We start from the raw sequence: 26812 nt of genomic DNA on the forward strand, positions 1-26812 counted from the left end.
AGGAGAAGGAGGTTGATTGTTGCCCCTAGACTGAAAAACGAAGGGCTGCACCTTCCCCCAGGAATGACCCTCGATCCCAGGATCTGAGAAGGCCCCGCTCGCCCTCCTCTGGGAGGGGGAAGCATCAGGGAGATGGGAATCGGAGGCCTTGCCACGCCTGTGCCCGGGTTTCCCCTTCCGTGGGGAAGAAGGGGTCTGACATAACCCGTGCCATGTGCCTAAGAGCAAGGCCGGCCAGAGACCCGTGTCAGTGCCTGGAGCGGGCTCTCTGCCCCTCGGGGGCTGGGGACAGCTTTGAACAGCCTCCAGGGAGTGGAGTGGGGGGTGTCTCCTCATCCCTTCCATGCACCCCCTCTCCTGAACACAGAAAGGAATTGGCACAGCGGCCCCCAGATCCAGTTCTGTGCCGGCAACCTCATTCTTTGTCTGATGGAGAAAGGGGGCCCAGGTCCTACGCCACTGCGCCCTCCCAGACCTTGAGGGGAGGTCTCCCAGGAGGTGAGGGGCGGGGACTCCAGGACAGGATTCGGAGACTCTTCCGAGCCTCCCTCCCAGGCTCCCCGCCCGCTCCCTCTTCCCTCACCAGGCCCTGCGGCTCCTGCTCTGTCAGCCCCAACTCCCTGGGCTTTCCAGAGAGTTATCGCTGCTCAGGCCCAAACCCTCGGCTCCAGGGGGAGTCCCAGGGCGCAGCACCCAGGCTGCTGGCGGCAGGCTGAAGATCCTAAACTCCTGGCGTGCACATTCTGCCCTGGCCTCTTGCCCTTTGCCTCCCAGTGGTATTTGAATAAAGTATGTAGCTCTGTTCTGCCCCTATTCTCCTGTTCTGCAGCCCCCACAATCTACATGTAACTCATTACTGCCCCCCTCTTATTTATCTCAGTAGCTCCCTCTCCCCTCTCCCCTCTGCTAGGTACTCCAGCCTCTATTAACTCTGCATTAAGCATTCCACATAATAAAAGTAAAGGTTCCGGTTACCTGCCTGGTGGACCTGACCTGGCCTGTCTCTTGGTCTCTTATCCCTGTACTGGTGCTTCCTCACAGCTTTCTGGAAGTAGCTAGGGGGAGAGTGCGAAGGATACATAATCCAAAGGTCCCCTCCCTCCTGATGTAGGTGAGGACAAGCAGCATGGCAGTGGGCACGGGTGTGCTCAGAACCAAGGCCTCAGATGGGAGCTCTGCCCCAGCCCTGCTGTGCCCACCCTGCAGGGGGGCCGCTTGTTGGCTCAGCTGGAACTCAGCGAGAGCCTTTCCAAGCAGCCCCTTAGCTCGCCCAGCAGAGAGGCAGCCTTGCAGAGAAGTCAAGGAACAGGTATTTGAAAGGTGGACCAGGCTTGACGTCTTGTCTGCAGCCAGCAGGCCTGGTCCTTTAGGATGGGTGGAGGGCTTTCTCTCACTGTGCCCTCCACTTGCCAGCTCCCCCAGTAACACACACACACAAACACAAGTGCGCGCACGTCCACTCCAGGATCTAGCCGCCTGTGTCTAAGTGTAAATCAGGATGGCACACGTGCCATCTACACCCTTCAGGGCTACCTCCCCAAAAGCTCCTTCCTCAGCAGGATTCCACCCTGCACTTGGGGGCAGGACCTCCTCCACCTCGGGCACGGGGGAGTCCTCCCCCACCCTGAGCCCCACTGATGGGCAGCTCCAACCGCTGGCAGTCCTTCCTCATACCCAGCTCATAGTAACCATCGGAGCTACCACGTACGGGGTGCTCCCTGGCCAACGGCTCTGTTTCACGCAGGACCATGAGGGAGTGGGTCCGGTCACTATCCCCATTTTGCAGATGGGGAACTGAGGCTCTGAGAGGTGGGTGCTAAGAAGTCACTGGTGCCAGAACGTAAAGCCAGCTGCCTCCAAAGCGGGCGCTCTTAACAGTCACGTCTTCCCCTCTACTTCCGCTTATAACCCAAAGTGATGTTCCTCACAGCTCCAGCTCCCGACTAGCAGCCCCAGCTCCCATATCCGTCTGGGGCTCTAGCCCCTCACCTCCTCATCAGGACTTCGGGTGGGGCAGGGGGCACCCAGATCTAGCCCCATCCTCCAGGGTGGCCAAACTGCCCTCTGGAAGTCATGCAAGCCCTTCAGGCCACCTCGCCAAAGCCGCTGGATCCCGTGAAGCGGAGGGGTAACTACAAACGCCTCTCTTGTGGATAAAACCCGCAGCCAAGTCAGATCACCCCCAACCGTATACCACGCGGTTTTCAGGTGTTTTGTTGATTCTGTCGCGTTGTAGATAAGTGAGGGACTTTAGACTGATCTTTAACAGATTTCATCTTGTTGGATGTGACCATTTCCCCATTTATATTATGAATCCAACTTACAGCTCTCCTTCTGAGCGTCATCTCTGAAACCTGAATTATCATTCAGGTCGCTAATGAAAAATCGGTTGGACTGAAGAGGGACAGGCCCTGTGTACACCACTCAGCAGCTCTCCATCTCATTTCCGTTGTCTGTACTCTCAGAGAAAGACTGTACGATCAATTCTGAATCTAACTGCATCACCTTCAAGTACACGCTTCTCTGGCAGAGCTGCACAGAAAGGCTGCCGGATACCTTGTTAAAATCAAGGTTCACTGTATCTGCAGCCTTCCCCCACCCTCCCAGACCAGTAACCATTGAAAAAAGAAAACGTGGTTCTTTCGGCGATATTCTTAGAAATTCTATGGATCTTTTCATTATCCAAATGTTTTCAAATACGCGAGAGCCTGTTCTATAATTCTTCTAGGGACCGGTCAGCACCAACCTCATATGCTCAGATTTGTTACAGGCCACCCTTTCCCGCCACTGAGAAGCAGGATATTAGGCCATTTCTAGTCTGTTTGGTCTTTCCGGTCAGTCGGCTCCTGTGCTCAGCAGGACTGTGGACACGGAGCCGGCAGGGCAGGCAAGAGGGGTGGCATCAAGAAGATGAAACCAGCATCTCCAGACCCCTGCCCCTCATGAGACGGACTGACTGGGAGTCTTTGGGTACAGGCAGGGGGAGTACAGAAGGGAAAATGGCCCAAAAGAACAAATGACCTTGGACGAGCCAGAAGACCTGGCTTGTGCTCCTGCCTTAGCCCTGAGATTCCGAATGTGCTCCAGGCTCGGCATGTACACAGAGGAGGGACAGGTGTTTCTGGAGAGGACAGAGGAGACCTCGCCCAGGCCCGGCCAGTGGAGCAGCAAGGGACTGGCTTCCCGAGAGAGGAGCAGAACAGAGGGGGGGCGGGAGGAAGAAGGGCCCTTTCTCCATCTCCTCTACGCCCTATCCCCTAAGGGTTAACCCCCAGCCCCTTCTCGCCTCCTCCACCCAAACCCCATCTCCCTTTAATCACATCTGATACTGAGCGGCCCAGCAGGAACAAAGAGACCATTTAGAGGAACAGGGCCGAGAAAGTGACCCCCACACTCTGGGGCGGCCGCCTGGATGCCAGCACAAAGGCGGCATTTCAGAGCTGAAATTTCAGCACCCAACTTGATTAAAGGATTCCACAGGCTTGGAGGAGGGTGGAAGGGGGTGCGAAGTCCACTGCTCCCTGAATTAACCCTTCTCCAGAGCAGCGCACACCCCTCGCGCTCCTGGGAATACCCGTCACCCCCACCCTGTCCAGGGTGCAGGCATCCTCAGCGGCCCTGCCTCTTGCAGAGGTCAGGCAAGCCTGGCTCCTCCTCTTCCTGGAAGGGAAGCTGGCAGCAGAATGGAGGTCAAGGCTAGAACAGTCGGGGAGCCAATTTTCTCTTCTATCCCTGTTGGTGTCAATACACACTCTCTTCCTGTCGTGCCCCCTCCCCGCCCCAGAGGAGAGAGCAAGCGGCGTCACTGACTTGGTCAAGAGAGTGAAGAGAAAAGGACCCATCAGAACCCAGGGCAGAGGAACGTGACCTCCAGTCCAGACTTAACTTGAACCCAGAAGCCCTGCTTCCCCGCCCACCTTCACCCTAGCATCCATCCTAGGGAAGGCCTTGCAGGACCGGGGCCCCACATGGACGGGAAAGGACAGCTTCCAGAGGCTGCGAGGGAGGGTATGGGTGTGGCAGACCCGAGGGGTGGGTCACAGAGGACAGTGTGTGGGCAGTGGCCTACGGAGGGGGGACTGAGGGGGCAGGTGGGCAGGTGCTCGGCCCTCGCTCCAGCTGCTGACTTGGCCGGCAGGGCCCTTTCGGGGAGGGCAGGAGATCACTGCATCCCCAAGCTTCCTGCTGGGGCACTGGCTCCTGAAAGGGGATCCGAGCCCACGATAAGAGGCTCGAGGCAGGTCCTCAGGAAACAATGGGTGGCTTGATGAGACCTGCTCTGTGATACTCCTGAGAAGGGAGAAGCCCCTGCAGCCAGTCCCCACTGGAAAGGAAATTGGGGGTTTCCGTGGCAACCAGCTCCCTGGGCACAAAGGCTCTTCTGTCTGCCAGGAAGGCAGCTGAGGTGTCTCCTGCCGCAGCCTTTGCTCTGGTGGACAGCAGCGAGATGGAGGGAGGGACGGGGGAGCCCCAGGAGACCAGGGCCCCTGGTGCTTCCTAAAGGGCTGACAGTCCCGGGGCCACTGGGATGGGCGCACCCTCCAGGCAGCAGTGCTGTGTCAGGGAAGGAGTGGGCGGGCTCACAGACAGCTGGAGGCAGAGGGGGCTGAAAGGTTGAAGGGTTTATTATTTACACGCGTAAAGAAGGTGAGACTGAACACTGGGGCGAGGCACCGTCAGGAAGGTGACTGCAGCTCAGTCGCTGATGATGAGCTCGTCCACCCCCCAGTCTTCATAGCTCCCGTCAGGCAGGTAGCGGCGGATGATGATGGGGATCTTTCGGGCCCTGCGGCGGCGAGAAGTCAAGGTACGTGAGGGCTGCTGACCCCGCTCTGCGGCACAAGGACGGGCCATGCGGAGGACGCGAGGCAAGAGACGTCTCAGGAGCATCCTCCTGCGACCACGGGGGCCCCGGGCAGGACAGGGATCACCACCCAAAAAGCTCCTGCGTCGCTGAGCAGGGACGGTGGGTCTGGAAGGGCTCCGCCCTCCCGCGGCTGAAGCAGGAGGGAGAGCGGAGGGCTGCGCAGTCGGAATGGGGCAGTGCTGACAGACAGGCGGGGGCCACGCCTCAGCCATGTCCTCCCCTCCCCCCTGGCCGGCGCCCTCCCCGTCCCCCTCCCGCCAAGGGCAGAGCCCGAATAAGAACCACACCTCCCCAGCAGGGAAGCGGGGAGGGGAGTGCAGCAGAGAACCCAAGGGGTGGCCCCTGGGCTCTGGAGCAGTGAACCGGGACCTGGACGACTTACTTGAGCTCTTTCATGGCGATGAGCAAGGGATCTGTCTCCCCCTCCAGCTCCACCATCACGGGGGCACACATCCTGCAGGTACAGGGACAGGTGTTGGGGGTGACTACAGACACGGGGAGAAGGGCCCAGCACCAAGTCGGGGTGAATGTGGTCAGCACACCAGGCCTCACCCAGAAAAGGCACCTGCCAGGTAGGTGGGCAGGGAGCGGCGGTTCAGGGGCACCGACAGTGAGGGTCCACGGTGGGAGCCAGCAAACCAGACTGACCCTTCGCCTCCAAGGACAATGTTTTTCTCCCAATCTCAGCATCCTCATTTGAAAATGAAGACAAAGAGTTCCCATCATGGCTCAGCGGTTAATGAACCCGACTAGGATCCATGAGGTTGCGGGTTCAACCGCTGGCCTCACTCAGTGGGTTAAGGATCCAGTGCTGCCATGAGCTGTGGTGTGGGTCGCAGATGTGGCTTGGACCCTGCGTTGCTGTGGCTGTGGCGTAGGCCAGCAGCTACAGCTCCAATTCGACCCCTAGCCTGGGAACCCCCATATGCCGTGGGGGTGGCCCTAAATAGCGAAAAAGATAAATAAATAAAAAAGAAAGAAAGAAAGAAAATGAAGACAAAAAGGCCTACACAACAGTGACGGTGAAACTCTACAGGCTAACAAGCAAAGACTCATACATGCCATCTGCTGCCCTCAGCCCTTCACCTAGATTATTTCATCTGAGCCAAGTCCTACTGGTACTTCCATTTTATTGACGAGGAAACTGAGGCACAGAGAGGTCAGTAACTCGCCCAAGGCCACACAGCCAGTAAGTGGCAGAGCCAACATGTGAACCCCAAAGGCTCCCCCTTACTGTGCTGTAACACCTCCCGCTAAAAGCTGGAGACCTTGAATGGAAGGTATCGTGAAAGGGTCAAGTGTGAGCCTTCATCACTGGGCCCTCTGACATTCATCATGTCAGCTCCCCTGCCAAGGATGTTCCCCAGAGCCCATCACAGACTCCTGGGCCCGCGGCCACAGCAAAGCATTCCAGCACAAAGGACCAGCAGGTGCAAAAGCTCCCCCTTCTGACTCTTCTAACACAACCCCCCGGCCCTGCCTCAGGGCCCAGCTCACCTCATCTTCCTTCTGTCCTGGCATCAACCCCCACAAGGGGCCTGCTCCTCTAGCCGTTAAGGGCCTGCTTACGACCCTTCCGTGACACCCCACGGCCATCAGGCAGAACCCCAGTGGCTCCTGCTCACCTTCTCGGGCTGCTTGCCGGCATTGACGCTACCTTCCAGCACACCAGACTACGTCCATTCCCTGGACAGCCTCCGGTTTCCCTTCTGCATCCTTGTACAAGCTCCTCCTCTCCCTAACAGCCCGTAAGATTCAAATGTCTCCACTCCAGAAATCACTTGCTGAATCCTCAAGAGTCCTGACTGGTTTTACACACACTTCTCTTGGCACCAGTATCACTACACTGTGCCTACTTGTCTGAAGTTTTCCAAATTAGACCTGGTGGCCCAGGATCCCATGTTCTAGCATAATACTTGGCTCACAGCAGAGGCTCTAAAAACAAACAGGCACAAACAATGCCAGTTCTAGGCCCACTTCCTCCAAGAAGCCACCCTTACTGATCCCAGCTTAAGTTCACATGAATGGGTCCCCATTCTGCTAAGTGTCGAAATTACTAGGAGAGCATATGCTAAATGTACAGGTTCCCAGGTCCTTCCCCAGACCCTCTGAACAGACTCTAAAATAACCTTCCAATTTCGTTACTAAATATTTTGATGTCTGTTACTCCCAAAGCTTGAATACATCCCGAGGGCAGAGAGCGAGTGTTTAACTTTCCCTGTATCCTCTCTCAGCAAGTATACAAACTTCCCCCAAATTTAAAGCTTTCAAGTATGTGGCAAAATGCTTTCCCTTATCTGCTCATGCCTTATTTTTTTCAAGACACAAATAATTCACGAGCATTGACTTATTCAGCCCGACTCCCTGCGTGGCAGCGTGAGAGCAAATGCCCTCAGGGAAGCTGTCTCTCATCCAGCCGCCAGGTGGTGCTCATGAACGGGAGTCAGACTTCACCCAAACCCTATCCCAGAAACGTTTGTTCAGCATCTACTAAGTGCAGACGGCAGGCCCAGTACTGGAGATAAGCTCCAGCTCCGGATGTCCAAGGGCTTACAGCAGCCAGGGAACCATCAGAGAGCATCCTGGCCCTTCATGGGAAGGAGCACTACAGACCCAAATAAGCTGGGCCGAGCTGGGCCTTGCTCCCCAAGAAAAGCAGGAGGCTGGGACTTGACAGTGTCCTGAACGCCTGCCTCCCGATTTTCAAGTGCTCCACATTGTCCAATAACACACGCCCATCTGCTGAACTTGTCACTCACAGCACCAGTGACATCTTTTCCAGCCTTGTGCCCCAAGCTACTGCCATTCCCCCACCACAATCCACACGTGGCAGCCTCCACGTGGAATTTTCCGGGTGCTATTTCTGGCACCTGGGATACTGCCAATCCCACTTCACTCTAATCCAATCTCTTCATGATGCTTCCCTAGTCACCCCTGCCATTACTCCCTGTCTCCTTTTCTGTTTCTTTTCTAAAGCACCAATTCCCATCAGTCCTGGGTCTGGGTACTTGGAGCAGGTCCATCTCCCCATTCAGACTGTAAGCACCTGGCAGACAGGGGGGACTGTGTCTTTTTTTTTTTTTTTTTTTTTGCTTTTTAGGGCCGCACCTGCGGCACATGGAGGTTCCCAGGCGAGGGGTCGAATTGGAGCTACAGCTGCCAGCCTACGCCACAGCCACAGCAACGCCAGATCCTTAACCCACTGAGCGAGGCCAAGGATCGAACCCGAAACCTCATGGTTCCTAGGCAGGTTCGTTTCCACTGCGCCACAATGGGAACTCCATGGAGGAGGACTATGTCTTTAATCATTTCTGCAGCCCCAACAGGTGCAAGCACACTATCTTATTCAATGTTGAAAGACTTTAACTTGCAAACAGTCTGTCTGTTTGAAAAATAATCTGCGAACTGTTCTTCCTGCCAGGTCATGGTTAGCAGACGTGAGCACTGCCCAATCACCGCTCTGCAATGATGGAAAGGTCCTCTCTACGCACTACCCCTTACAGTAGCCACAGGGGGCTGCTGGGCACAGGAAATGTGGCTATCGAGACCACCCAAACACTGAGCTTCTATGTAGTTTTACTTAATTCAAAGGTAAATGGCAGACGTAGCCCACGGCGACCATAACCAGTGGTGCGGGCCTAGAGGGTCCTGAACCCAGCAAAACTAAAATCAGCATGCAGCAGAGTGCAGCTCTAACTTCACCCAGAGCAGCAAGGAGGGCCACCGGGCTGGCAGGGGACCTGCTCCTGCCCAGTGGGCGAGGAACAGCACGGCCCACCAGGAAACCCTCATGGTGGTCACCTTCATGCCACAGGACCCGAGTGTCTGAACAGCTGGGGCGGGATGTGCGGACCGAGCATCACCGCTCCTCCAGCACGGGCGGCTCCACACTTCCGGCCCCGGCCCTCCCTTGGAGCCTCTCTCCACTACTCCCTCCTCGAAGCACCCCCTCCTCTAGGTACCCACCATTTCCCACAGCAGCTTGTGAGAAGTTGGGGTACAGCTCCTTCCCTCGGCCTCACATTTCCCCGAGGAGGACCTTCCACGAGAGCAGCAGTGACAGGCCTGCCCCCTCTCTGTCCTCCCCCTTGCTCCTTGCCAGGATGGAGGAGAACTCATCTGACGGGGAGCCTGCGGAGAAAAGCAGGCATCCCTGACCCGGTCTCTTGGAGGGGCCCTGCTTCCTCAAGGCCGCCTGCCTGCAGAGAGGGCACTTTCGGATCTGCTCTCCACGATGCCATGACCTGAACAGGCAGGCTCACCCCTGCAGACACGGCCTCGGGATGCCTGTATCGCCTGTGGCTGGCGGGATGGACACGCAAGCACCACACATTTTGCTCCCCAGCTGTCTATGCGCTGTCTCCCAAGGCCTGTTATTCTTCACCTGGTTTCAAGCTCGGGAGAGGTTTCAAACCCCCAAACCTCCACTGCGACTCTGTGCTTTCACCTCCCTAGCACGGCCTCCACACGAGGGGAGGGCTCTCCCACTCCTCTGGGCCGACCAGAGGCCACGCCGGTCGAAAACCACCTTAGGCCCAGGGGCTGCTGCTGCAGCTCCCCAACTAACCAGCCCACAATGGTCTGCGGCTGACTTTATTTATATTTGCACCCCTAACGGACAGGCAATCATCAAGTGCTGTGTTCTTACGGCTCTCCTTCCACTGCACTGTTATTTGACGTCTCAGATGTTTCTGTCCTACTGCTCCACTGGATCACAAACTCCCGGAGGCCGGGGTCCAGCACAGTGCCCGGCACGCAGGGACAGCACCCCCTGGCTGAGCCTGTGAGAGGAGGGAGGGTCTGTTTTCAGGTGCCAGGCTGGACCGCATCAACAGCTCGGAGGCCCCCCATGGCCTGACCCACAGAAAAGATGGTTTAGAGGTGCACACTCACGCGATCTGAAGGGCTCGGGTGCCCAGCACGCGGGCTCGCTCGTACTTGGTCATATACGGCGTGGTGATTCGCTTCTGGTTGGCCTGCGGCCGCTCTCCAGAAGGGAGGATCTCAACGTTCTCCTGGCCCTCCTGGACACCAAGGCAGAAAAGAGGGACAGTCTCAGAATGCGTCACTGGGGTGAAGGGAGGAGGACAACGACAATGATGACAACGTGCATCACACCACTGCTGGTTACGCACAGCGACCATGCAACTGCCTTAACAGCGCCTCATTTCATCCTCACAATAACCTCAGGAGGTGGCGTCACAGTGCCCATTTGAGAGGCTGGAGAGTGAGCTAACTTGGCCAAAGTCTCAGGCCTAGTGCAAGAGAGGAATCCCGATCGGGATTCCAAAGCCAGCTCCCTCATCCGGAAGAGAGTCGGCCCATACACAGAAGTCCTTGAGCACAGACAACAAACCACCCTAAGCACGAAGGGAACACGCACCCTGTCTTTCTACCTTCCTATATTTAACCATCAAGCATCTGTCACGTGCCAGACACCATAACAGGTACTGAGACAGAAAGCTACAAGTCTGTGCTCTCAAAGAATTCGGTGTGCAGAAAAGATGAAAGTACACAAACTCCAAGGGCTATAAAAGGGTGGAAGTGTGACACGGACCTAACAAGAAGGTGAGGGCCGACCACCTCACACTGGGGGTTGGGAAGACAGGCCGGATGAGACTTGGGCTAGTTTAGAAAGATGAGTAGGAGTTGCCAAGCTAACGAGGAAGGAAAGGGCATTTCAGGCAGGCTGAATCGCATGTGCACAGACACAAAGGAGGGAGAGAATATTCTAGGTTTGGACAACTAATTGTGGAATATGATTAGAGCAAAGGTGTATATGGGGAGCTCCCCTTGTGGCTCAGTGGCTTAAGAACCCAACATAGTGTCTGTGAGGATGCAGGTTCAATCCCTGTCCTTGCTCAGTGAGTTAAGGATCCAGAGTTGCCACAAGCTGTAGTGTAGGTCACAGGTGTGGTTCCGATCCAGCGTTGCTGTGTGGCATAGGCCAGCAGCTGTATCTCTGATTTGACCCCTAGCCTGGGAACTTCCATTTGCTGCAGGTTCAGCCATAAAAAGAAAGGAGACCAAAAAAAAAAAAAAAAAAAAAAAAAGGTTATATACGGAGGGGAATACATTCTTTTTTTTTTTTTGTCTTTTTGCCTTTTCTAGGGCTACTCCTGCGGCATATGGAGGTTCCCAGGCTAGGGGTCTAATCGGAGCCGTAGCCACCGGCCCACACCAGAGCCACAGCAGCACAGGATCCAAGCCACATCTGCGACCTTCACCACAGCTCACGGCAACACCGGATCGTCAACCCACTGAGCAAGGCCAGGGATCGAACCCACAACCTCATGGTTCTTAGTCGGATTTATTAACCACTGAGCCACAATGGGAACTCCAAAGAGGGGAATAAATTCTATAATAAAGAATTAAGATGACATGAACAAATGCTCAACATCACTGATTATTAGAGAAATGAAAATCAAAACAACCTCAAGATAACACCTCACACCAGTCAGAACGGCCACTGTTAGTAAGTCCACAAATAACAAATGCTGAAGGGGGTGTGGAGAAAAAGGAGCCCTCCCGCACTGTTGATGGGAATATAAATTGGTACAACCACTATGGAGAACAGTATTGAGGTACCTTAGAAAACTATACATAGAACTACCATATGATCCAGCAATCCCACTCCTGGGCATATACCCAGACAAAACTTTCCTTGAAAAAGACACATGCACCCGCATGTTCATTGCAGCACTATTCACAATAGCCAAGACATGGAAACAACCCAAATATCCATCAACAAATGATTGGACTACGAAGATGTGGAATACTACTCAGCCATAAAAAAGAACAAAATAATGCCATTTGCAGCAACATGGATGGAACTAGAGACTCACACTGAGTGAAATAAGTCAGAAAGAGAAAGACAAATACCATATGATATCAATCACTTATATCTGGAATGTAATGCAAGACACAAATGAACCTTTCCACAGAAAAGAAAATCACAGACTTGAAGAACAGACTTGTGGTTGCCAAGGGGAAGAGGGAGTGGGATGGACCAGGAACTTGGAGTTAATAGATGCAGACTATTGCCTTTGGAATGGATTAGCAATGAGATCCTACTGTGTAGCAGTGGGAACTACGTCTAGTCACTTATGATGGAACATGGGTAATGTGAGAAAATAGAATGTATACATGTATGTGTGACTGGGCCACCTTGCTGTAGAGTAGAAAATTGCCAGAACACTGTAAACCAGATATAATGGAAAAAAATAAAAATTATATATATAAAAAATCATTTTATATATATACTAAAAAAAAAGAATTAAGATGGAGTTCCCGCTGCACCACAACAGATCAGCAGCACCTCTGCAACACCAGGACACAGGTTCGATCCCCACCCAACACAGTGGGTTAGGGGATCTGGCACTGCTGCAGCTGCGGCTCAAATCTGATCCCTGGCCTGGGAACTCCATATGCCGTGAGGCAGCCAAGAGGGAAAAAAAAAAAAAAAAATCAACAAATATGTATTGAGTGCTTACTATAACATGTCAGATAAGTATTCTAAATGCCCAGGCTAGACAGACAAAATTCTTTCTCCCGTGTGTAATTTATGTTATAATAAGATGAACTAAACAACAACAAAAATTAATAAGTAAAATGTGTAGCATAAAAACAGAAAGAGGAGTTTCCGTCATGGCTCAGTGGTTAATGTTAGTATCCATGAGAACGAGGGTTTGATCCCTGGCCCCACTCAGTGGGTTAAGGAGGATCTGGGAGCTATGGTGTAGGTTGCAGACGTGGCTCGGATCCTGCATTGCTGTGGCTGTGGCATAAGGCGGCAGCTTCAGCTCCAACTGGACCCCCTAGCCTGGGAACTTCCATATGCCATGGGTGCAGCCCTAAAAAGACAAAAAAGAAAAGAAAAGAAAAGAAAAAAACAGAGAGAGGAGTTCCTTTATGGTGCAGCAGGTTAAGGATCTGGCTGCTGTGGTGGACATTAGATCCCCAGGCCAGGAACCTGCACATGCTGCAGGTGTGGTCCGTAAATAAATAAATGAAAACAAAAGACAGGGAGTGTCAGGGTGGGGGTTTGGAGGAGGGGGCAAATGCTGCAACGTTAAACACATGGTGAGGGAAGACCTCAATGAGGTGACATTTACCAAAGACCTTCGGAGGTGAGGAGCAGGTCACGTGAATATCTAAGGGAGAGTGTTCCTAGAAGAGGGAACAGCATGCTCAAAGGTCCTGAGCTGCAGTCTCCCTGGCACGATAGGGACAAGAAGAGATAAGGTCACAGAGGGAGCAGGTACCCAGATCAAGGAGAACCTTGTACATCTTTTTGCCATTTATTCTGAGTGAGATAGGAAGCCCCTGGACGCAGGCTCTGAGCAGAGGAGAGACAAAGTGACTTAAGATTTAAAAGGAGGAGTTCCCATCGTGGCCTAGCAGAATCGAATCTGACTAGGAACCATGAGGCTATGGGTTCGATCCCTGGCATCACTCAGTGGGTTATGGATCCGGCGTTGCTGTGAGCTGGGGCATAGGTTAAAGACACGGCTCAGATCTGGCATTGCTCTAGCATAGGCTGGAGGCTACATCTCTGATTAGACCCCTAGCTGGGAACCTCCATATGCCGTGGGTGCAGCCCTAAAAGGACAAAAAAAAAGGATTTAAAAGGATCAGGAGTTCCTATCATGGCTCAGTGGTTAATGAATCTGACTAGCTTCCATGAGGACACAGGTTCGATCCCTGGCCTTGCTCAGGGGGTTAAGGATCCTGTGTTACTGTGACTGCAGTGTAGGCCAGGAGCTATAGCTCTGATTTGACCCCTAGCCTGGGAATGTCCATATGTCACAGAAGCAGCCCAATAAAGCAAAAAAAAAAAAAAAAAAAAAAATTTAAAGGAATCAGTGTGGATGCTCTGTTGAGAATATACTGTAGAGGGTAAGGGCCGAAGCAGACAGACCCTTTAGAAGACCAACAGCAATCAATCATGTAAGGAGGTAAAAAGGACAGCTCTGGCGGCAGCAACGCAAAGGGCAGACTGAAGCAGGAAAACTGGTAACACAATTTCTGTAGGAATGCGGGTGAGGAGCACGGAGGATCTAAACCAGGCTGAGGCAGGAGGAATGGAGAAAGGGAAACAGGGCTGAACCACACATAGGAAGCAGAATCCACGGGACAGGAATGAGGGAGCAGAAGGGTGGAGAAGGAGGTTTCTGACACAGTGTACTGCTATCCCAGAGGGCGAGGCAGAGGAAATCCTGAAGGAGAGGCTTCGGCTTCCAGCCTAAACTAACACACAAGCATCCCCATCCATCGGTCACACAGGACACAAAGCCCCACTTTAGCCATGAAGCTAGTAACTCATTCACCAGAAACTCGTCTTCCTCGGCATCTCCCACTTTCTCAGCCCACATCCAATCTACCAAAATATCTCTTGCATCCGTTTTCTCATCTCCAGCAGTATCAGCACCCAAGTGCCAGCTACAGGTCTCACCTGGAGGTCCGTGAGAGCTCCTGAATTGGCCTCTCCTACTGTTGCTCCTCCCCAAAGTATTCCTTTTTTTTTTTTTTTTTTTTGCCTTTTTGCCTTTTCTAGGGCCGTTCCTGCGACACATGGAGGTTCCCAGGCTAGGGGTCTAATCAGAGCTGTAGCAGCCGGCCTACGCCAGAGCCACAGCAAGGCAGGATCCGAGCTGCATCTGCAACCTACTATCACAGCTCACAGCAACGCCAGCTCCTTAACCCACTGAGCAAGGCCAGGGATCGAACCTGCAACCACTGAGCCACCACGGGAACTCCCCAAAGTGTTCCTTTAAAGTGTAAACTGGACCATGCCACTCCCCAGCTCAAAACTTGTCCGTGGCTTCCCACCACCTGCAGGCTACAACATCCTGCCTGACCTTGGCCCTTACCTCTCCAGCTTTATTCCAGGTCACTCTCCCCCTTGCTCTTTATGTAGCCCCACCCTGCAGCGCTCCTGGTACACAATAAACATTCAACACATGTTTGCTCAATGAATGAAGGGGATATTTCACCTGTCAGTAAACTAACCACCCCAGAAGCTACAGGCTGTGGTCCAAGTGGACAAAATCCTTCAGGCCCACCCTGCGGGCCACCTCCACCACCCAGGACTAGACCTCTCCTCACTCTAACTGGCCTCACTACAGACAAGAAGCAGATGCATTCAGTCATCACTGGCCGGGCTATCTGGCAACTTGGGCTGCCGAGAGGAGAGCCCAAGGCTAAACACTTACCTCCTCAGCATTTTCCAAGTCATCTAGCCCTTCGTCCTCCTCCACATCGTCAAAGTCATCGCCATCAAAACTGTACAAGAAGAAAGCAGAGCATCACTTACAAGAATCAAAGAGGGCATAGATCTGATAAGCAGGAGGTGCTCAATAAATATGCACTTACTGAGTAAATCATTTTATAATAATAATTTATTAAGTCATTTGATGTCCTCAACTTACTAAAACAAAGCTTCCTTTTCTTTTCTTTTGGTTTTGTCTTTTCTAGGGCCACACCCGCGGCACGTGGAAGTTCCCAGGCTAGGAGTTTAATCAGAGCTGTAGCCACCAGCCTACACCAGAGCCACAGCAATGCCAGAGCCAAGCCGCATCTGTGACCTACACCACAGCTCATGGCAACGCCGGATCCTTAACCCACTGAGCAAGGCCAGGGATCAAACCTGCAACCTCATGGTTCCTAGTCAGATTCGTTAACCACTGAGCCATGACAGGAACGCCAAAGCTTCCTTTTCTATTCCCTCCAGAGCCCTATTTCCATGCCCCCCTGTGGGAGAAAAATTCATGAAAGAGTCGTCCATCTTCGCCATTTCCAATTCTTCTCCTCACATTCTGTCATCATCTCACTCCCAAAGACTTTCAGCTCCTTGGCTCCACCAAAACCACTCCTTTCAAGTTCATCAATGATTTGCACGTTGCTAAATCCACTGGTCTATTCTTGTTCTCATTTAGCCTGATCTGTCAGGTGGCACACCGAATCACTCCCTCTCACTCAAAACACTCTCCACTGGAGTTCCCGCTGCGGCGCAACAGGACTGGCAGCATCTCTGGAGCACTGGGACACAGGTTCGAGCCCTGGCCCGGCACAGTGGGTTAAGGATCCAGCACTGCTGCAGCTGTGCCATAGGTCACAACTGTGGCTCGGACCTGATCCCAGGCCCAGGAACTCCAGATGCCACAAGGGCGACCAAGAAAGAAAGAAAGAAAAGGACACCTCGCGGTCTTGGTGTTCCCCCGCCTCACAGTGGCTCTTTCTCAGCTTCTCTTCCCTCCAGGCACTCCACAGTTAGGATGCTCTGACGCTCATTCATCTCCTCTTCTCTACTGACCACCCACCCCCCTGCCGCCTCCCCATGATCGCCCCCTCTCTTAGCTTTGACTAATACTCTTATGCTAAAGACGCCTCTATTTTTGTCTCTCCTCCACACATTCAGGGAATCTTTCCGGTTCTAGCTTCAAAATAAACCCAGAAATCAAAACCACTTCTCACTACCTCTACTACGATTACCTAGTACAAGTCACTCCTTTTTTTTTCCTGGATTACCGCAAGCCTCCCAGACTTTTACCACCTCAAGTCTCCCCAGACCCTCCGCTGGGTTTCTTTTACATACTTCGTGCAATTCACACGACCCCTGCAGTATCCGTCTGTGGGCCTGTCCCCTTTTCTAGAAAGGGCCCCCTACCTGAAGAGCAGGAGCTATGCCTAATTCACCTCAGTAATTCCAAATCAAGAGACAGAGCCCGACTCCGTGAAAGTTTGTGGAAAGATACCACGTTCACTGATTCTCTCCGGATCCTCAAACTGGGGCTTTTCTTGGCCCAGCCTGTGACCAGGTCTAAGCTCCTGGTCCCCCCGCCTTTCCCTTCTTCAGCTCCGCGGGCCCCTCAATACCCCCAGTCCCCTCACGCATTGCCCCTCGGTTAACGGCTCCTTAACCTCCTTTGACCAGGCTCGGCAAAGCTCACTTTGCTCCCGCACTCACTTGTCCTCGTTGTCAGACATGACGCCCGCGCCGCAGCTCCCTGGTTCTGCGCTAAGAGTCGCGCGGAGACCCGCAAACTGCGCGCCTCCGCCACGAGCTGCGCCACGCGCACTCTGCGCCTGCGCTGTGACCTAGAGGCAATTGCTTCCGGGAGGATCGGCAGGGCGATAGTGCGCACGCGCCGAGAAGCTAGAGCTTGTTACCATGGTAGCCAGAGTGTATAACCAGAGCTTGAGCAGCGGAGATCTCAAAAGCATTCCTGCAGGGCTCCGGCGCGGGTGCTCCTTCAGAGCCTAGCGGCCACTCTCAGTGGGCACCCAGCCGGAGTCTTACCTAAGAGTGAGGTTTCCGTTTGGGTCTATCACACAACGGGCAAGGTTACCCTAACGCCCCTTTCCTCCAGAGGTGGCTTCCCTGCCACAGGCGCCGGGTCTGGATGAGGTCTCTGTTCGCATGTGTGTATCTGCCAGTGGATCTGTTCCGGGTGGGAGGATTGGGCACTGTCGCGATATTGATGGGCGGCGTCACGATTCTCTTGCGGGCCCCGCCCCCGCCAGACCCAAACTTTGGGTGGTGTTGGGGATGCGGAAGCAGAGGTTGTATCTGGGAGACAGGGGGTGTGTCGTCGCGTTTTTCCCTCCTCAGAGCCCTCCCATGGCTTCCCAGGAGAGGGTGGAGACTGTGACCAAAGGAACTGGCTTCTGGCGCTGCCCCAAGCCGGCCGCTTACACCCCAAGAACCTGCGAGCTGCTCAGAGGTCAGTGGTGGTCGGGCGGGGCGGGGCGGTGGTGTCAGTGCATGAAAGGACAAAAGGAGAGCGGTAGTCACTGTTAACCTCTGTAACTCAGTTCTCACCTGCATGACTTATGGCTTGCAATTGCTGTTTTCATTTTTCAGATAAGAAGCCTGGGGTTCAGGAAAGTTTGGGGGTCCTGCAACTCGAAAGTGGCCAAAAGTCAAAGAACTCACGAATTTTAGAGTAGTTAACTGCTATGCATCCCTTATATCACACTTTTTTTTTTTTGGTTATTCTTTTTTTTTGTAATTGTTATTTCCCCAATACAATTTTTTTTTTCCTACTGTACAGCATGGTGACCCAGTGACACATACTATATCACACTTTCAATTTCTCCAGAGAAGCCTTATTTCCTCCCCACCCACCACCAACACAGTGCAACCAACCGTTAGGTGCCCACACACTCCCAGTGCCTTTTCCTTCACTGGGCTTAGCGTAACCTGTAGTCAGATACCTTGTGTGTCCCTATGAATTCATGTTGAATTAACATCCATCTGCCCTTCTAGTTCATGAACTCCCATCAGGACACGGTGCCTGTTTTGGCTCGCAATTGTAACTCCAGCCCCTGGCACATGCTTAATGACTGCTTGTTCATTCACTCAACAACAACAAAAAAAGATTTTAAGCCCACTGTGAGCTTTTAGACATTGTTCCAGTTGCTGATGATACAGCAGTAAAAAAAAAAAAAAAAAAAGAAAAAGAAAAAAAAATCTTGTGGAGTTCCCTTCGTGGCTCGTGGAAACAAATCTGACTAGCATCCATAAGGACGCAGATTCCATCCCTGGCCTCACTCAGTGGGTTAAGGAGCCAGCATTGCCATGAGCTGTGGTGTAGGTCGCAGACATGGTCGGATCTGGCATTCCTGTGGCTGTGGTGTAGACCAATGGCTACAACTCCGATTCAACCTCTAGCCTGAGAACTTCCATTTGCAGCAGGTGTGGCCCTAAAAAGGCAAAACAGAAAAAAGAAAAAAGACTTGCATCCATGGAGCTAATATTTCAGTAGGAATGTTACAATGATAAATAAGTAAAATATATAGAACTTAGATGGTGATGGGTGCTATAGAAAACAATGAAGCAGGAAAGGAAGAGCGGGAGTACACAGGTACAGAATGGGGTCCAGAGGCAAAACGAGGACATTTGCTCGCAGCCCAGGAGGCCTCACTGAAGTGCTTTGTCTTGCAGCCATGATGAAGGAATCCAAACTGACTAACTTCCAACAGCGCCACATCATGGACACCATGAAAAGTAAGCGGCAGTCCACAGAGGCTTCCTGGGCCGAGGGATTTCTGGACCCTAGGACTCTTTTTGGACGGTCAGGAGGGCCTGCAGCATGTGGAAGATCCTGGGCCAGGGATCAAACCCATGCCTCACAACAACCCAAGCCGCTGCAGTGATAATGCCAGATCCTTAACCCGCTGTGCCACAGGGGAACGCCATGGGCCATATTTTTAATGCTTCTCCATATTAAGAGGTAGGGGACCTCATTTAAAAGACCAAAAAAAAAAAAAAAAAAGTGTTCCATAGTGGGTTAAGAATTTGGTATTGAGAGTTCCCGTCGTGGCTCAGTGGTTAACGAATCCGACTAGGAACCGTGAGGTTGCAGGTTCAATCCCTGGCCTTGCTCAGTGGGTTAAGGATCCGGTGTTGCCGTGAGCTGTGGTGTAGGTTGCAGACTCGGCTTGGATCCCGCGTTGCTGTGGCTCTGGCATGGGCTGGTGGCTACAGCTCCGATTCGACCCCTAGCCTGGAAACCTCCATATGCCACGGGAGCGGCCCAAGAAATGGCAAAAAGACAAAACAAAACAAAAAAAAGAATCTGGTGTTGTCACTGTAGTGTCTTGGGTTGCTGCTGTGGTGAAAGTTCAGTCCCTAGCTCAGAAACTTCTACAAGTCATGGGCATGCCCTCCCCCCCAAAAAAAAGACCAAAAAAAAATCGAATAGCATTTCCGACCCTTGCTCCTGGGGAATAGACCTTGTGGGACCCTTGTTTCTTGCCCCGGCATGGGTCCTGACCTCTGAGCCCCTCTTGCAGTCAGCCTTTTTCCGACATTCCCAACAGGTCACCGCCCACTGGAGACTTCCTGCCCAGCCAGGTAGTCTGAACACTGTCACGTCTGCAATCTCTCCCACCTCTTACACACGGACCCTGTGAGCTGTCCGGAGGAGAGGGCTCTGTGTGTCTCATTCACAGTTTTATTCATTTGTATCTCAGCTAGCAGAAACAAGACTTTCGGCAGGCTTCCAATTTAGGAAAAGCGTGCAGAACCTTTCCACAGCTCACCTCTGACCCCACACTGTATTATTTATTTTTAAGAAAAACAAAAAAGTGGATATACATGGGCGCGATAACAGCGCCCTCTAGGATCTTGAAAACAACCTCACTTTCTGAGATTTAACTTAATCAGCATTTAGTGGATCAGAGCAGAGATCTGTAAAGCTGCCTTAAGACAACGCCAGGGGAGTTCCCGTCGTGGCTCAGCAGTTAACAAACCCAGCTGGTATCCATGAGGATGTGGGTTCGCTCCCTGGCCTCCCTCAGTGGGTCAAGGATCCAGCGTTGCCCTGAGCTGGGTGTAGGTCACAGACAAGACTCGGATCCCGAGTTGCTATGGCTGTGGCGTAGCCTGTCAGCTACAGCTCTGATTTGACCCCTAGCCTGGGATCTTCCATATGCCTCGGGTGAGGCCCTAAAAAGTAAAAAAGAAAGAAAGAAAAAGGAAAGAAAGGAGGGAAGCACAGCATCTCTTCAGAGAAGAGAGGTAAACCACGGCACGGCCCTGGGTGGACGGCGTGAGGAGGGACAAGCAGGGGAAATGCCGGCCGCTCCAGCCTTCCAGTTGCTCAGGGCAGAGGCCTCAGAGTCATCCTGTCTACTCGTTCTCTTTCTCCCAGGCCCCGTAACCAACCCATCAGCATCCTCTCTGCTTGACCTCCAAACCATACCCTGACTCCGACTACCTCCACCCTTGACCCCAGCGCCGTGTTTGCAACGGCAGCCAAAGGGGTCAGGTCACTCCTCTGCTCAGAACCCTCCTGTGGCTTCTCACCTCCTGCAAAGTGAAAGCCAGTCTCTCCAGAAGCCCCAAAGGCCTCTGTGACCCCTGACCCCTGACCTCCACCCCCACTATCCCCACCCCTTGCAGCCCCCTAGCCTCCTGGCTGTTCCTCTGATGCTCTAGGCACATTCCCACCTCAGGGCCTTGACTCTAGCCGTCCCCTCTGCCTGCGATGCCCTTCCCTCAAATGCCAGCCTCTTTCCACATTGGGGTCTTTTCTCAAATGTCACCCTCTTGCCGAGCTGAGGCCTTCAGGCTACCCTGTGCCCCATCCCTGTACCGGCGCCCTCACCATCTAACATACCAGACATTTTACTTGCTTTATCATCATCTACGCCCTGGATGAAAACGCCATGGGGCAGGACTTTGTCTCATTACCTGATGCCAAGTGCGTACATGCTCAGTACGTATTTGCTGGGTGGCTGATAGGAGGCTGGGTACATAGGGGCAGTGGGCAGGGGCCAGGCCGAAACAGTGAGTGGGCCCTGCTCCAAGCTGGGCTTTAGGGCTATTGAGAAGAGGGGCCACACTTGGCTGGCCTGGGGGGGAGCCCCAGATCTGGGTCAAGGCAGTGGGGCTGGAGAGTGGGAGGGATCGGTGTCTGTTATCCAAACCATCCCTTGGACCAAGCAGGTTTTAGAAATCCGTCTATGGAAATAAAATCACCAGGACAAAGGTTTGAAGTACAAGAATGTTTATTGCATTGTTTGAAATCAGTCAAAAAAAAAAAGCCTGAATTTCTGAAACTAGGAGATTTGTTGAATAAATAATATATCCATTTCAAGGACTAGTATTTAGCTATAAAAATAAGTTATATATAAATGGAGTGATCGGGAAAGATGTCCTTGATAGATCATTAAGCGAAGAGTCTACTACTGAATGACTGCAGTATGACCCAGTATTTGAAAAACAAATCTTATATATGCACATGTATCTTTGAACAGGTTTAGGGAAGCATCAGAGAGAATGGACCAGCCCACCAAACTGTTGCCATGGCTCCTTGTGGGGGGAGGGGCTGCAGTGGGGAGGGAAGACTCTTCTGGACTGTGACTTGGTAGAACAGGTAGGGACCACACTTATAAATTAAGCAAAGCCGCACCGTGACCCCCCCCGACCCTGACCCTTCCTCCCCCAGGAGGAGACGCTCTCCCGTTACACTGCAGCCCAACTTCCAGCCAGAGGGTCTTGCCTGCCAGGCAGCCGGCCTCGGCCATCTACCTGCCACCCATCCTGGCAGCCCGGTCCCACCTCCGGCCTGCCAGCCTGTGCCAAGCCAACGGGGCCTACAGCCGGGAGCAGTTCAGGCCTCAAGCCACCCGTAAGTGAGGGGCCTCGGCTGGAGCCCCTCTTGTACCTCCCTCCAAGGGGCAGGGGGCGGGGAGAGAGGCAGCCCCCAGGACGCTGAGCAGGAGGCTCATCGAATTCTCCCGCTATTGATACTACAGCCCTGGCACCTGTTAGCTTGGGGCATCCAGGATGCATGGGAAGCCAGTTAGCTGTTCCTTTGTATACATTTTTCCAGAACTCTCTTTAACAATTAACTGTTTCCATCCATCTCTGTTTGGTGGTCGTGTGTCATGGCCACAGCTGTCAGGCTCACACAGTGCTTCAAACCCAGAGCTCCTCGGCACTCCAGCCGGTTTCAGAGTCATTCACACCCCCCCTTTCTCCTGGCACCTGATGCGACTCCTGGTGGAGACCCTCAGACAGTTCCCCGCGGCCTCCCCACCCAGGCTGCTGCGGCAGTCACTGAGTTTTCCTGCCCTTGCTCTGCACCCAGGCAGCATGTAGGTTTTGACAAACTCTCTTCTGGGTTCTTTCAACCCCTTCCTGCCTTTCGTGACCTGACCGGCCCCCTTCCTGCCTTTCGTGACCTGACCGGCTCAGCAGCACCCGGGGTGGACAGCGCCGGGCTTGCAGGCGCCCCACCCGTGTCAGCCGGCTCCGCGGAGCAGGCGGGCCGACCAGGAACACGGACCTGGGGCGGGGGTGCCCCTCACGCCCTAACTAGGCCGTGTCCGGGCCCAACAGGGGATCTGGAGAAGGAGAAGCGAAGACTCCAGAATATTTTTGCCACGGGGAAGGAGCCAGAGGAAAGGAAGAGAAAGCCCCCTCCTGTGCAGCAGGAGGCCCCAGCGCCTGAGCTGGACCGGTTTGAAGAACGTGAGCCCGATGGGACAGTTACGCTGGGGAGGGAGTGTGGGTGGGGAGCCCCCCCGCCACCCCGGCCAAGTGGGAGCAGTGGTCTCAGCACAGAAGTGCTTCCTGTTCCCAAGGGAGGCAAAACACCGCCCCTCCGGGAGCCCCCACTGCCCCGCACCGACAGCCCTCTCCCCGTCCAGTGGTGAAGGAAATCCAGGAGAGGAAAGCGTTCTTGGCTGACATGGAGGCCCTGGGGCAGGGCAGGCGGTACCGAGGGGTCATCCTCACCGAAATCTCCCAGGTAGGGTAGCACGGGGGCTGCCCACCATCGGCATGGACCAGACGGCGGCAGAAACGGAGGGGCGGCTGTGGTGGCTCCTGGAGTTCCCTCCCTGACACCCAGCTTTCCCTGGCGTCCTCTGCAGAAACTACAGGAGATGGAAGACCTTGACCGCAAGAGGAGCGAGGAACTTAGGAAGGCTCTGGCCACCCCTTAATCTGTCTCCAGAGGCCAGCGGGGAGCCCACCCTCCTCCACCAAAACCTACCCCCTTGCCAAGCAGGGCCACCCCCAGGCCAGCCCACCACCCGGGCCTTCAGCCATGTCAAGTGGCTGCATAGCACCGGCCCCGCCTAGGGCACCCTGGACACAGACAGCGCCCTAGAAGGTGGGCCACGTCTCAGAAAATGAGCTGGTTCTCCTCGAGACTCTACCCAGGGACCTGAGGTCAGCTGAGCCTCGGGGACCAGTCACAGATGAACACACACACACACACACACACACAACTTGGGGTCTTTTCTCTGGGAAAGAGCCCCCCCAACAGTGAAAGCAGGGTCTAGCCCTCAGCATCTTGGGCACGTGGCTAAGGGCATCCCCGGGACTCTCTTCCCACGGCCTCACCTGCTGTGGGTCTCTGTGTCCGGGACATTTGGTTTTCTGAAGTCAGGAATGAGCGTGAGTCCTTTCTTCCAACCTTAGGACTGTAGGACATTGACTTCTTATAGCCTTGGGCAAATGTTTAACGACTGTGATTAATTGGCTAATAAAACACACACACCATTTCATTTTCAGAGGAATAAGGCTTATTTGTTCAAGGAGTTAGACTTTTTTCAAGCCCAGATGGCTTCTAGCTGTGTGCATATCTCAGGTGAAAAGGGGAACCAGTGCCCCCTGACCACCCACCCCCTGGCCGGGCGCTGGGGCAGGTGCCAGTGCCGCGCACGCTGATTCAGTAAACACCTGGGCTGGAAACCGGAGCTCACCAAGATGCCATGACCAGAGTCAACGAGCAGGTAGCCTACACAGGACCAAGCTGTCTGTCTCTCCACCACACCCACAGCCCAAAGGGGCGGGAGGGATCCAGACCGAAGGTGCCCAGCCCGTGCGGTCTGAGCCCGAGGCCGGCCTCATGGGGCTGCTGAGGAGACATCCCTCCGGGCCTGGCACACAGCACATGGCTGTCCCTGCATCTTCTGACAACCACAAGCCCTACGCTCTCCAGCATTCTGTTATTTTCCCATCCCCATAAATCAAAGTATTCTAGAAATTTCAACAAACCCTTCCACTTGGAGGGTATCATATAATCTTCTCAGGCCACATGACCCCAATTTGGGTTTGCAGAATAAACACGGCCCTGCAGCCGCAAACGAAAGAACCAGATCAAGGGCTGGGCTCTGGAACATTCCATGGGAAGCCTGCGTTCACACACTCTCTAGAACCTGGGGGCCAAGGGCAGCTGGCCTCCATCTCAAGACACCCCCCCCCCCGCCCCACATGGCCCAGAGGCAACAAAGTGGAGAACTCAGCACACGTTCAGCCCACCCAGGACACTGTCAGGCTGCCCTTGATTTAAATCAGATCAGTTGCCAGCATTTACAAATTACACACACGCCCCATCTGGATTTCCAGTTTCTTTTGAAAAATGGAAAGATCTGGCCCCCCTGGGTCCACAGCCCACAGTCTACTTAAGTGAGACTTTTCCCTTGAGCTACGGCATATCCACCCCAGGTCACCCCCAGTCCCCACCAGCCGAGTCTCCCAACACCCAGTCGCCTGACAGGCCCGTCCCTCAGGATACGCCCAGCCCAGTTCTTCTTTGTCACCTGCCCGGCCCCCAAAGGCACTGGAGTTGGTGACCCCAGCTCCAGACCAACAGGCACGTTAGGAAGGAGGCGGCCGAGGGCTGCACGGGTGTGGGAGCCCCCCTCCCCGCAGAGGAGGGGGGGCCTCCCTGCCCCGCTGGGCAAGCAGACACGCCGGCCACAGAGCGTGGCAGAGGCGGGGGGACGCCGTCTTGGCGAGGAAAAGGCACCCCCAGGCCGCAGGGCCCTGGCCACTGAGGTGGTCTCCGTTTATTGTCAGTGAGGCAAACCCTCTCAAGTAAATACAGTGTGATCTGTCCCCAGAGGTGCGCTGAGGGAAGGGGGCCCTAGAGGCCCCCCAGAAATAGCTTATAGCAACAGTGCTTTGACCACGAGCTGCTGGGCACCTGCCCTGGGCGCGGTGGCGGTCCCCATCGGCTCCTCCTCTCCCACAGCCGTCCCGGGGGCTGAGCGGCCGTCAGTCCTTTGGTGGCAACGAGTTAGGAGAGAACGGACAACAGATGGTGTGAGGAGACAGGGTGGCGATGCCCCCGGGGCCCCCACGCTGGGCCCAGGCTACAGGGGGGTAAAGGACCGGGCTTAGCACCTACGGGTGGCACACCCCCTCCTGCTGGCCTGGCTGAGGGGCAGGGGTGAGAACCGCAGCCAGGCCTGCCTCCCCAAGGCCCTCCCTTGGGCACCCACCCACCCCAGCAGAGCCATCACAGCCCTGCACCCCGGGCGGCGAAGTCTCCTAAGAGCAAGGGGAGATGAAGGAAGCACCTCCTAGAAGGTCAAGAGACAGACGAGGGATCTGTCCGTCAGGCCCATTCGTGTCTGAGGACACATAACCATCTCAACCTTAATTAAGAGACTTCAGGAGTTCCCACTGTGGCTCAGTGGGTTAAGAACCCGACTAACATCCATGAGGATGCAGCTTCGATCCCTGGCCCCGCTCTGTGGGTTAAGGATCCGGCGCTGCCGTGAGCTGTGGGGTAGGTCACAGACGCAGCTGGGATCCCATGTTGCTGTGACTGGTGTAGGCCAGCAGCTACAGCTCCGATTCCACCCCTGGCCTGGGAACTTCCATATGCCTCAGATGCAGCTCTTAAAAAAGAGAAAGAGAGAGACGTTTCATAAATAGAGCTCCTGAGTGAGGAGAAGCATGGTCAGAGCCACCCGCGCTGAAGGGAAGGCGGGGACTCAACCGGGACTGGGGCGGGAAGGAGCCCGGCTCACCAGCCATGAGGGCAGGAGACCCGGCCCGAGGCCAACCACGGGCAGACTTCGTGGGCAGAAGGCCCCAAAGCCTCTGATGGGGAAGACGCCCCTCTGGACGTGGCACAGAGGGGAAGAGGGACCAGGGAGCCGCCCAGCACGGCGGAGGCGGGTGTGTGGGGCTGCCGCTGCGGCTCCCCGGCTGAGACCCTGCTGGCTCCTGGCTTAGTCGCAGCATCTGGCATCCTCAGAACCAAGCTGGGCAGGGCTGAGGCACAACTGCCAGCGGCTCAGAGGAGAGGGAAGAAAACTCTCTGGCCCAGGCCAGCCAGAGGACCCTGAGGAGGGAGAGGCCACCGGCCAGGGGCTCCCTCCCCTGAAGTCCTCTTTCCTCTCGGCAGGACCTGAAGGGAAGCGAGGCGCCCCCGGCAGAGCAGAGCCCGGGCTGAGCCGGGAGGGTGCAGATCCCAGCTGGCATATGTGCCGTCAGCTCTTGTCCGCAGAGGACTTGCTCTTGGGGTCACGCTTGTTCCCTAGCAGCTTCAGCACCTTCATGGTCTTGAACTTGCCCTTCTTCTTGCCCTCAGATTCGGCCTCCTTCTGGAACTCTGCAGAAGGGAAAGCGGGAAGCACAGGGAACTTCAGCCGACATCCTGTGATAATCTACACGGGAAAAGAACC

General features: G+C 54.3%; 3 protein-coding genes across 12 annotated transcripts in view; 1 reads left to right on the forward strand and 2 right to left on the reverse strand.

Annotated features, from left to right (window-relative positions):
• Window positions 1–4607: 4607 nt before the first annotated feature.
• POLR2F (RNA polymerase II, I and III subunit F) lies at window positions 4608–16950 on the reverse strand. 4 transcript variants are annotated; one of them, XR_014803065.1, is made up of 5 exons: window positions 16836–16950; window positions 15082–15151; window positions 8138–9891; window positions 5250–5734; window positions 4608–4832 (listed from the first exon to the last, which is right to left on the reverse strand). XR_014803065.1 is itself a non-coding variant. In XM_003481541.4 (5 exons), the coding sequence occupies exons 1-5, from the start codon at window positions 16853–16855 to the stop codon at window positions 4696–4698; spliced, it is 384 nt and encodes a 127-aa protein (XP_003481589.1). In that variant the 5' UTR covers window positions 16856–16950; the 3' UTR covers window positions 4608–4695. The 4 variants fall into 4 exon arrangements, 2 of the variants coding, with proteins under 2 accessions (XP_003481589.1, XP_084811495.1); XR_014803064.1 differs by having other exon boundaries at window positions 4608–4786; window positions 8130–9891; XM_003481541.4 differs by having other exon boundaries at window positions 4608–4786; window positions 5250–5321; window positions 9761–9891.
• A 77-nt stretch (window positions 16951–17027) lies between these two features.
• Window positions 17028–23908, forward strand: C5H22orf23 (chromosome 5 C22orf23 homolog). 5 transcript variants are annotated; one of them, XM_003481545.5, is made up of 7 exons: window positions 17028–17290; window positions 17502–17592; window positions 18816–18878; window positions 21826–22008; window positions 22722–22853; window positions 23033–23133; window positions 23258–23896. In XM_003481545.5, the coding sequence occupies exons 3-7, from the start codon at window positions 18818–18820 to the stop codon at window positions 23327–23329; spliced, it is 549 nt and encodes a 182-aa protein (XP_003481593.1). In that variant the 5' UTR covers window positions 17028–17290; window positions 17502–17592; window positions 18816–18817; the 3' UTR covers window positions 23330–23896. The 5 variants fall into 5 exon arrangements, 3 of the variants coding, with proteins under 3 accessions (XP_003481593.1, NP_001431240.1, XP_084880613.1); NM_001444311.1 differs by having other exon boundaries at window positions 17029–17290; window positions 17481–17592; window positions 23258–23908; XR_014845187.1 differs by having other exon boundaries at window positions 17481–17592; window positions 22722–23133.
• The window catches only part of MICALL1 (MICAL like 1), a 35180-nt gene continuing 29735 nt past the window's right edge, over window positions 21368–26812 (reverse strand). For 2 of the 3 annotated variants that reach the window (XM_084955340.1, XM_084955341.1), the window contains one exon: window positions 21368–26739. In XM_084955340.1, coding sequence (XP_084811466.1) covers window positions 26618–26739 — 122 coding nt within the window. In that variant the 3' untranslated portion in view covers window positions 21368–26617. The remainder of the gene's footprint in view (window positions 26740–26812) is intronic. The other variant, XR_014803052.1, reaches the window with a different exon arrangement.

This window comes from Sus scrofa, chromosome 5 (assembly GCF_054392235.1).
Source record: "Sus scrofa isolate SSC_HxYL_T2T_F1_AM1 chromosome 5, Sscrofa_HxYL_maternal_Yorkshire_Landrace_v2.0, whole genome shotgun sequence".
NCBI lineage: Eukaryota > Metazoa > Chordata > Mammalia > Artiodactyla > Suidae > Sus > Sus scrofa.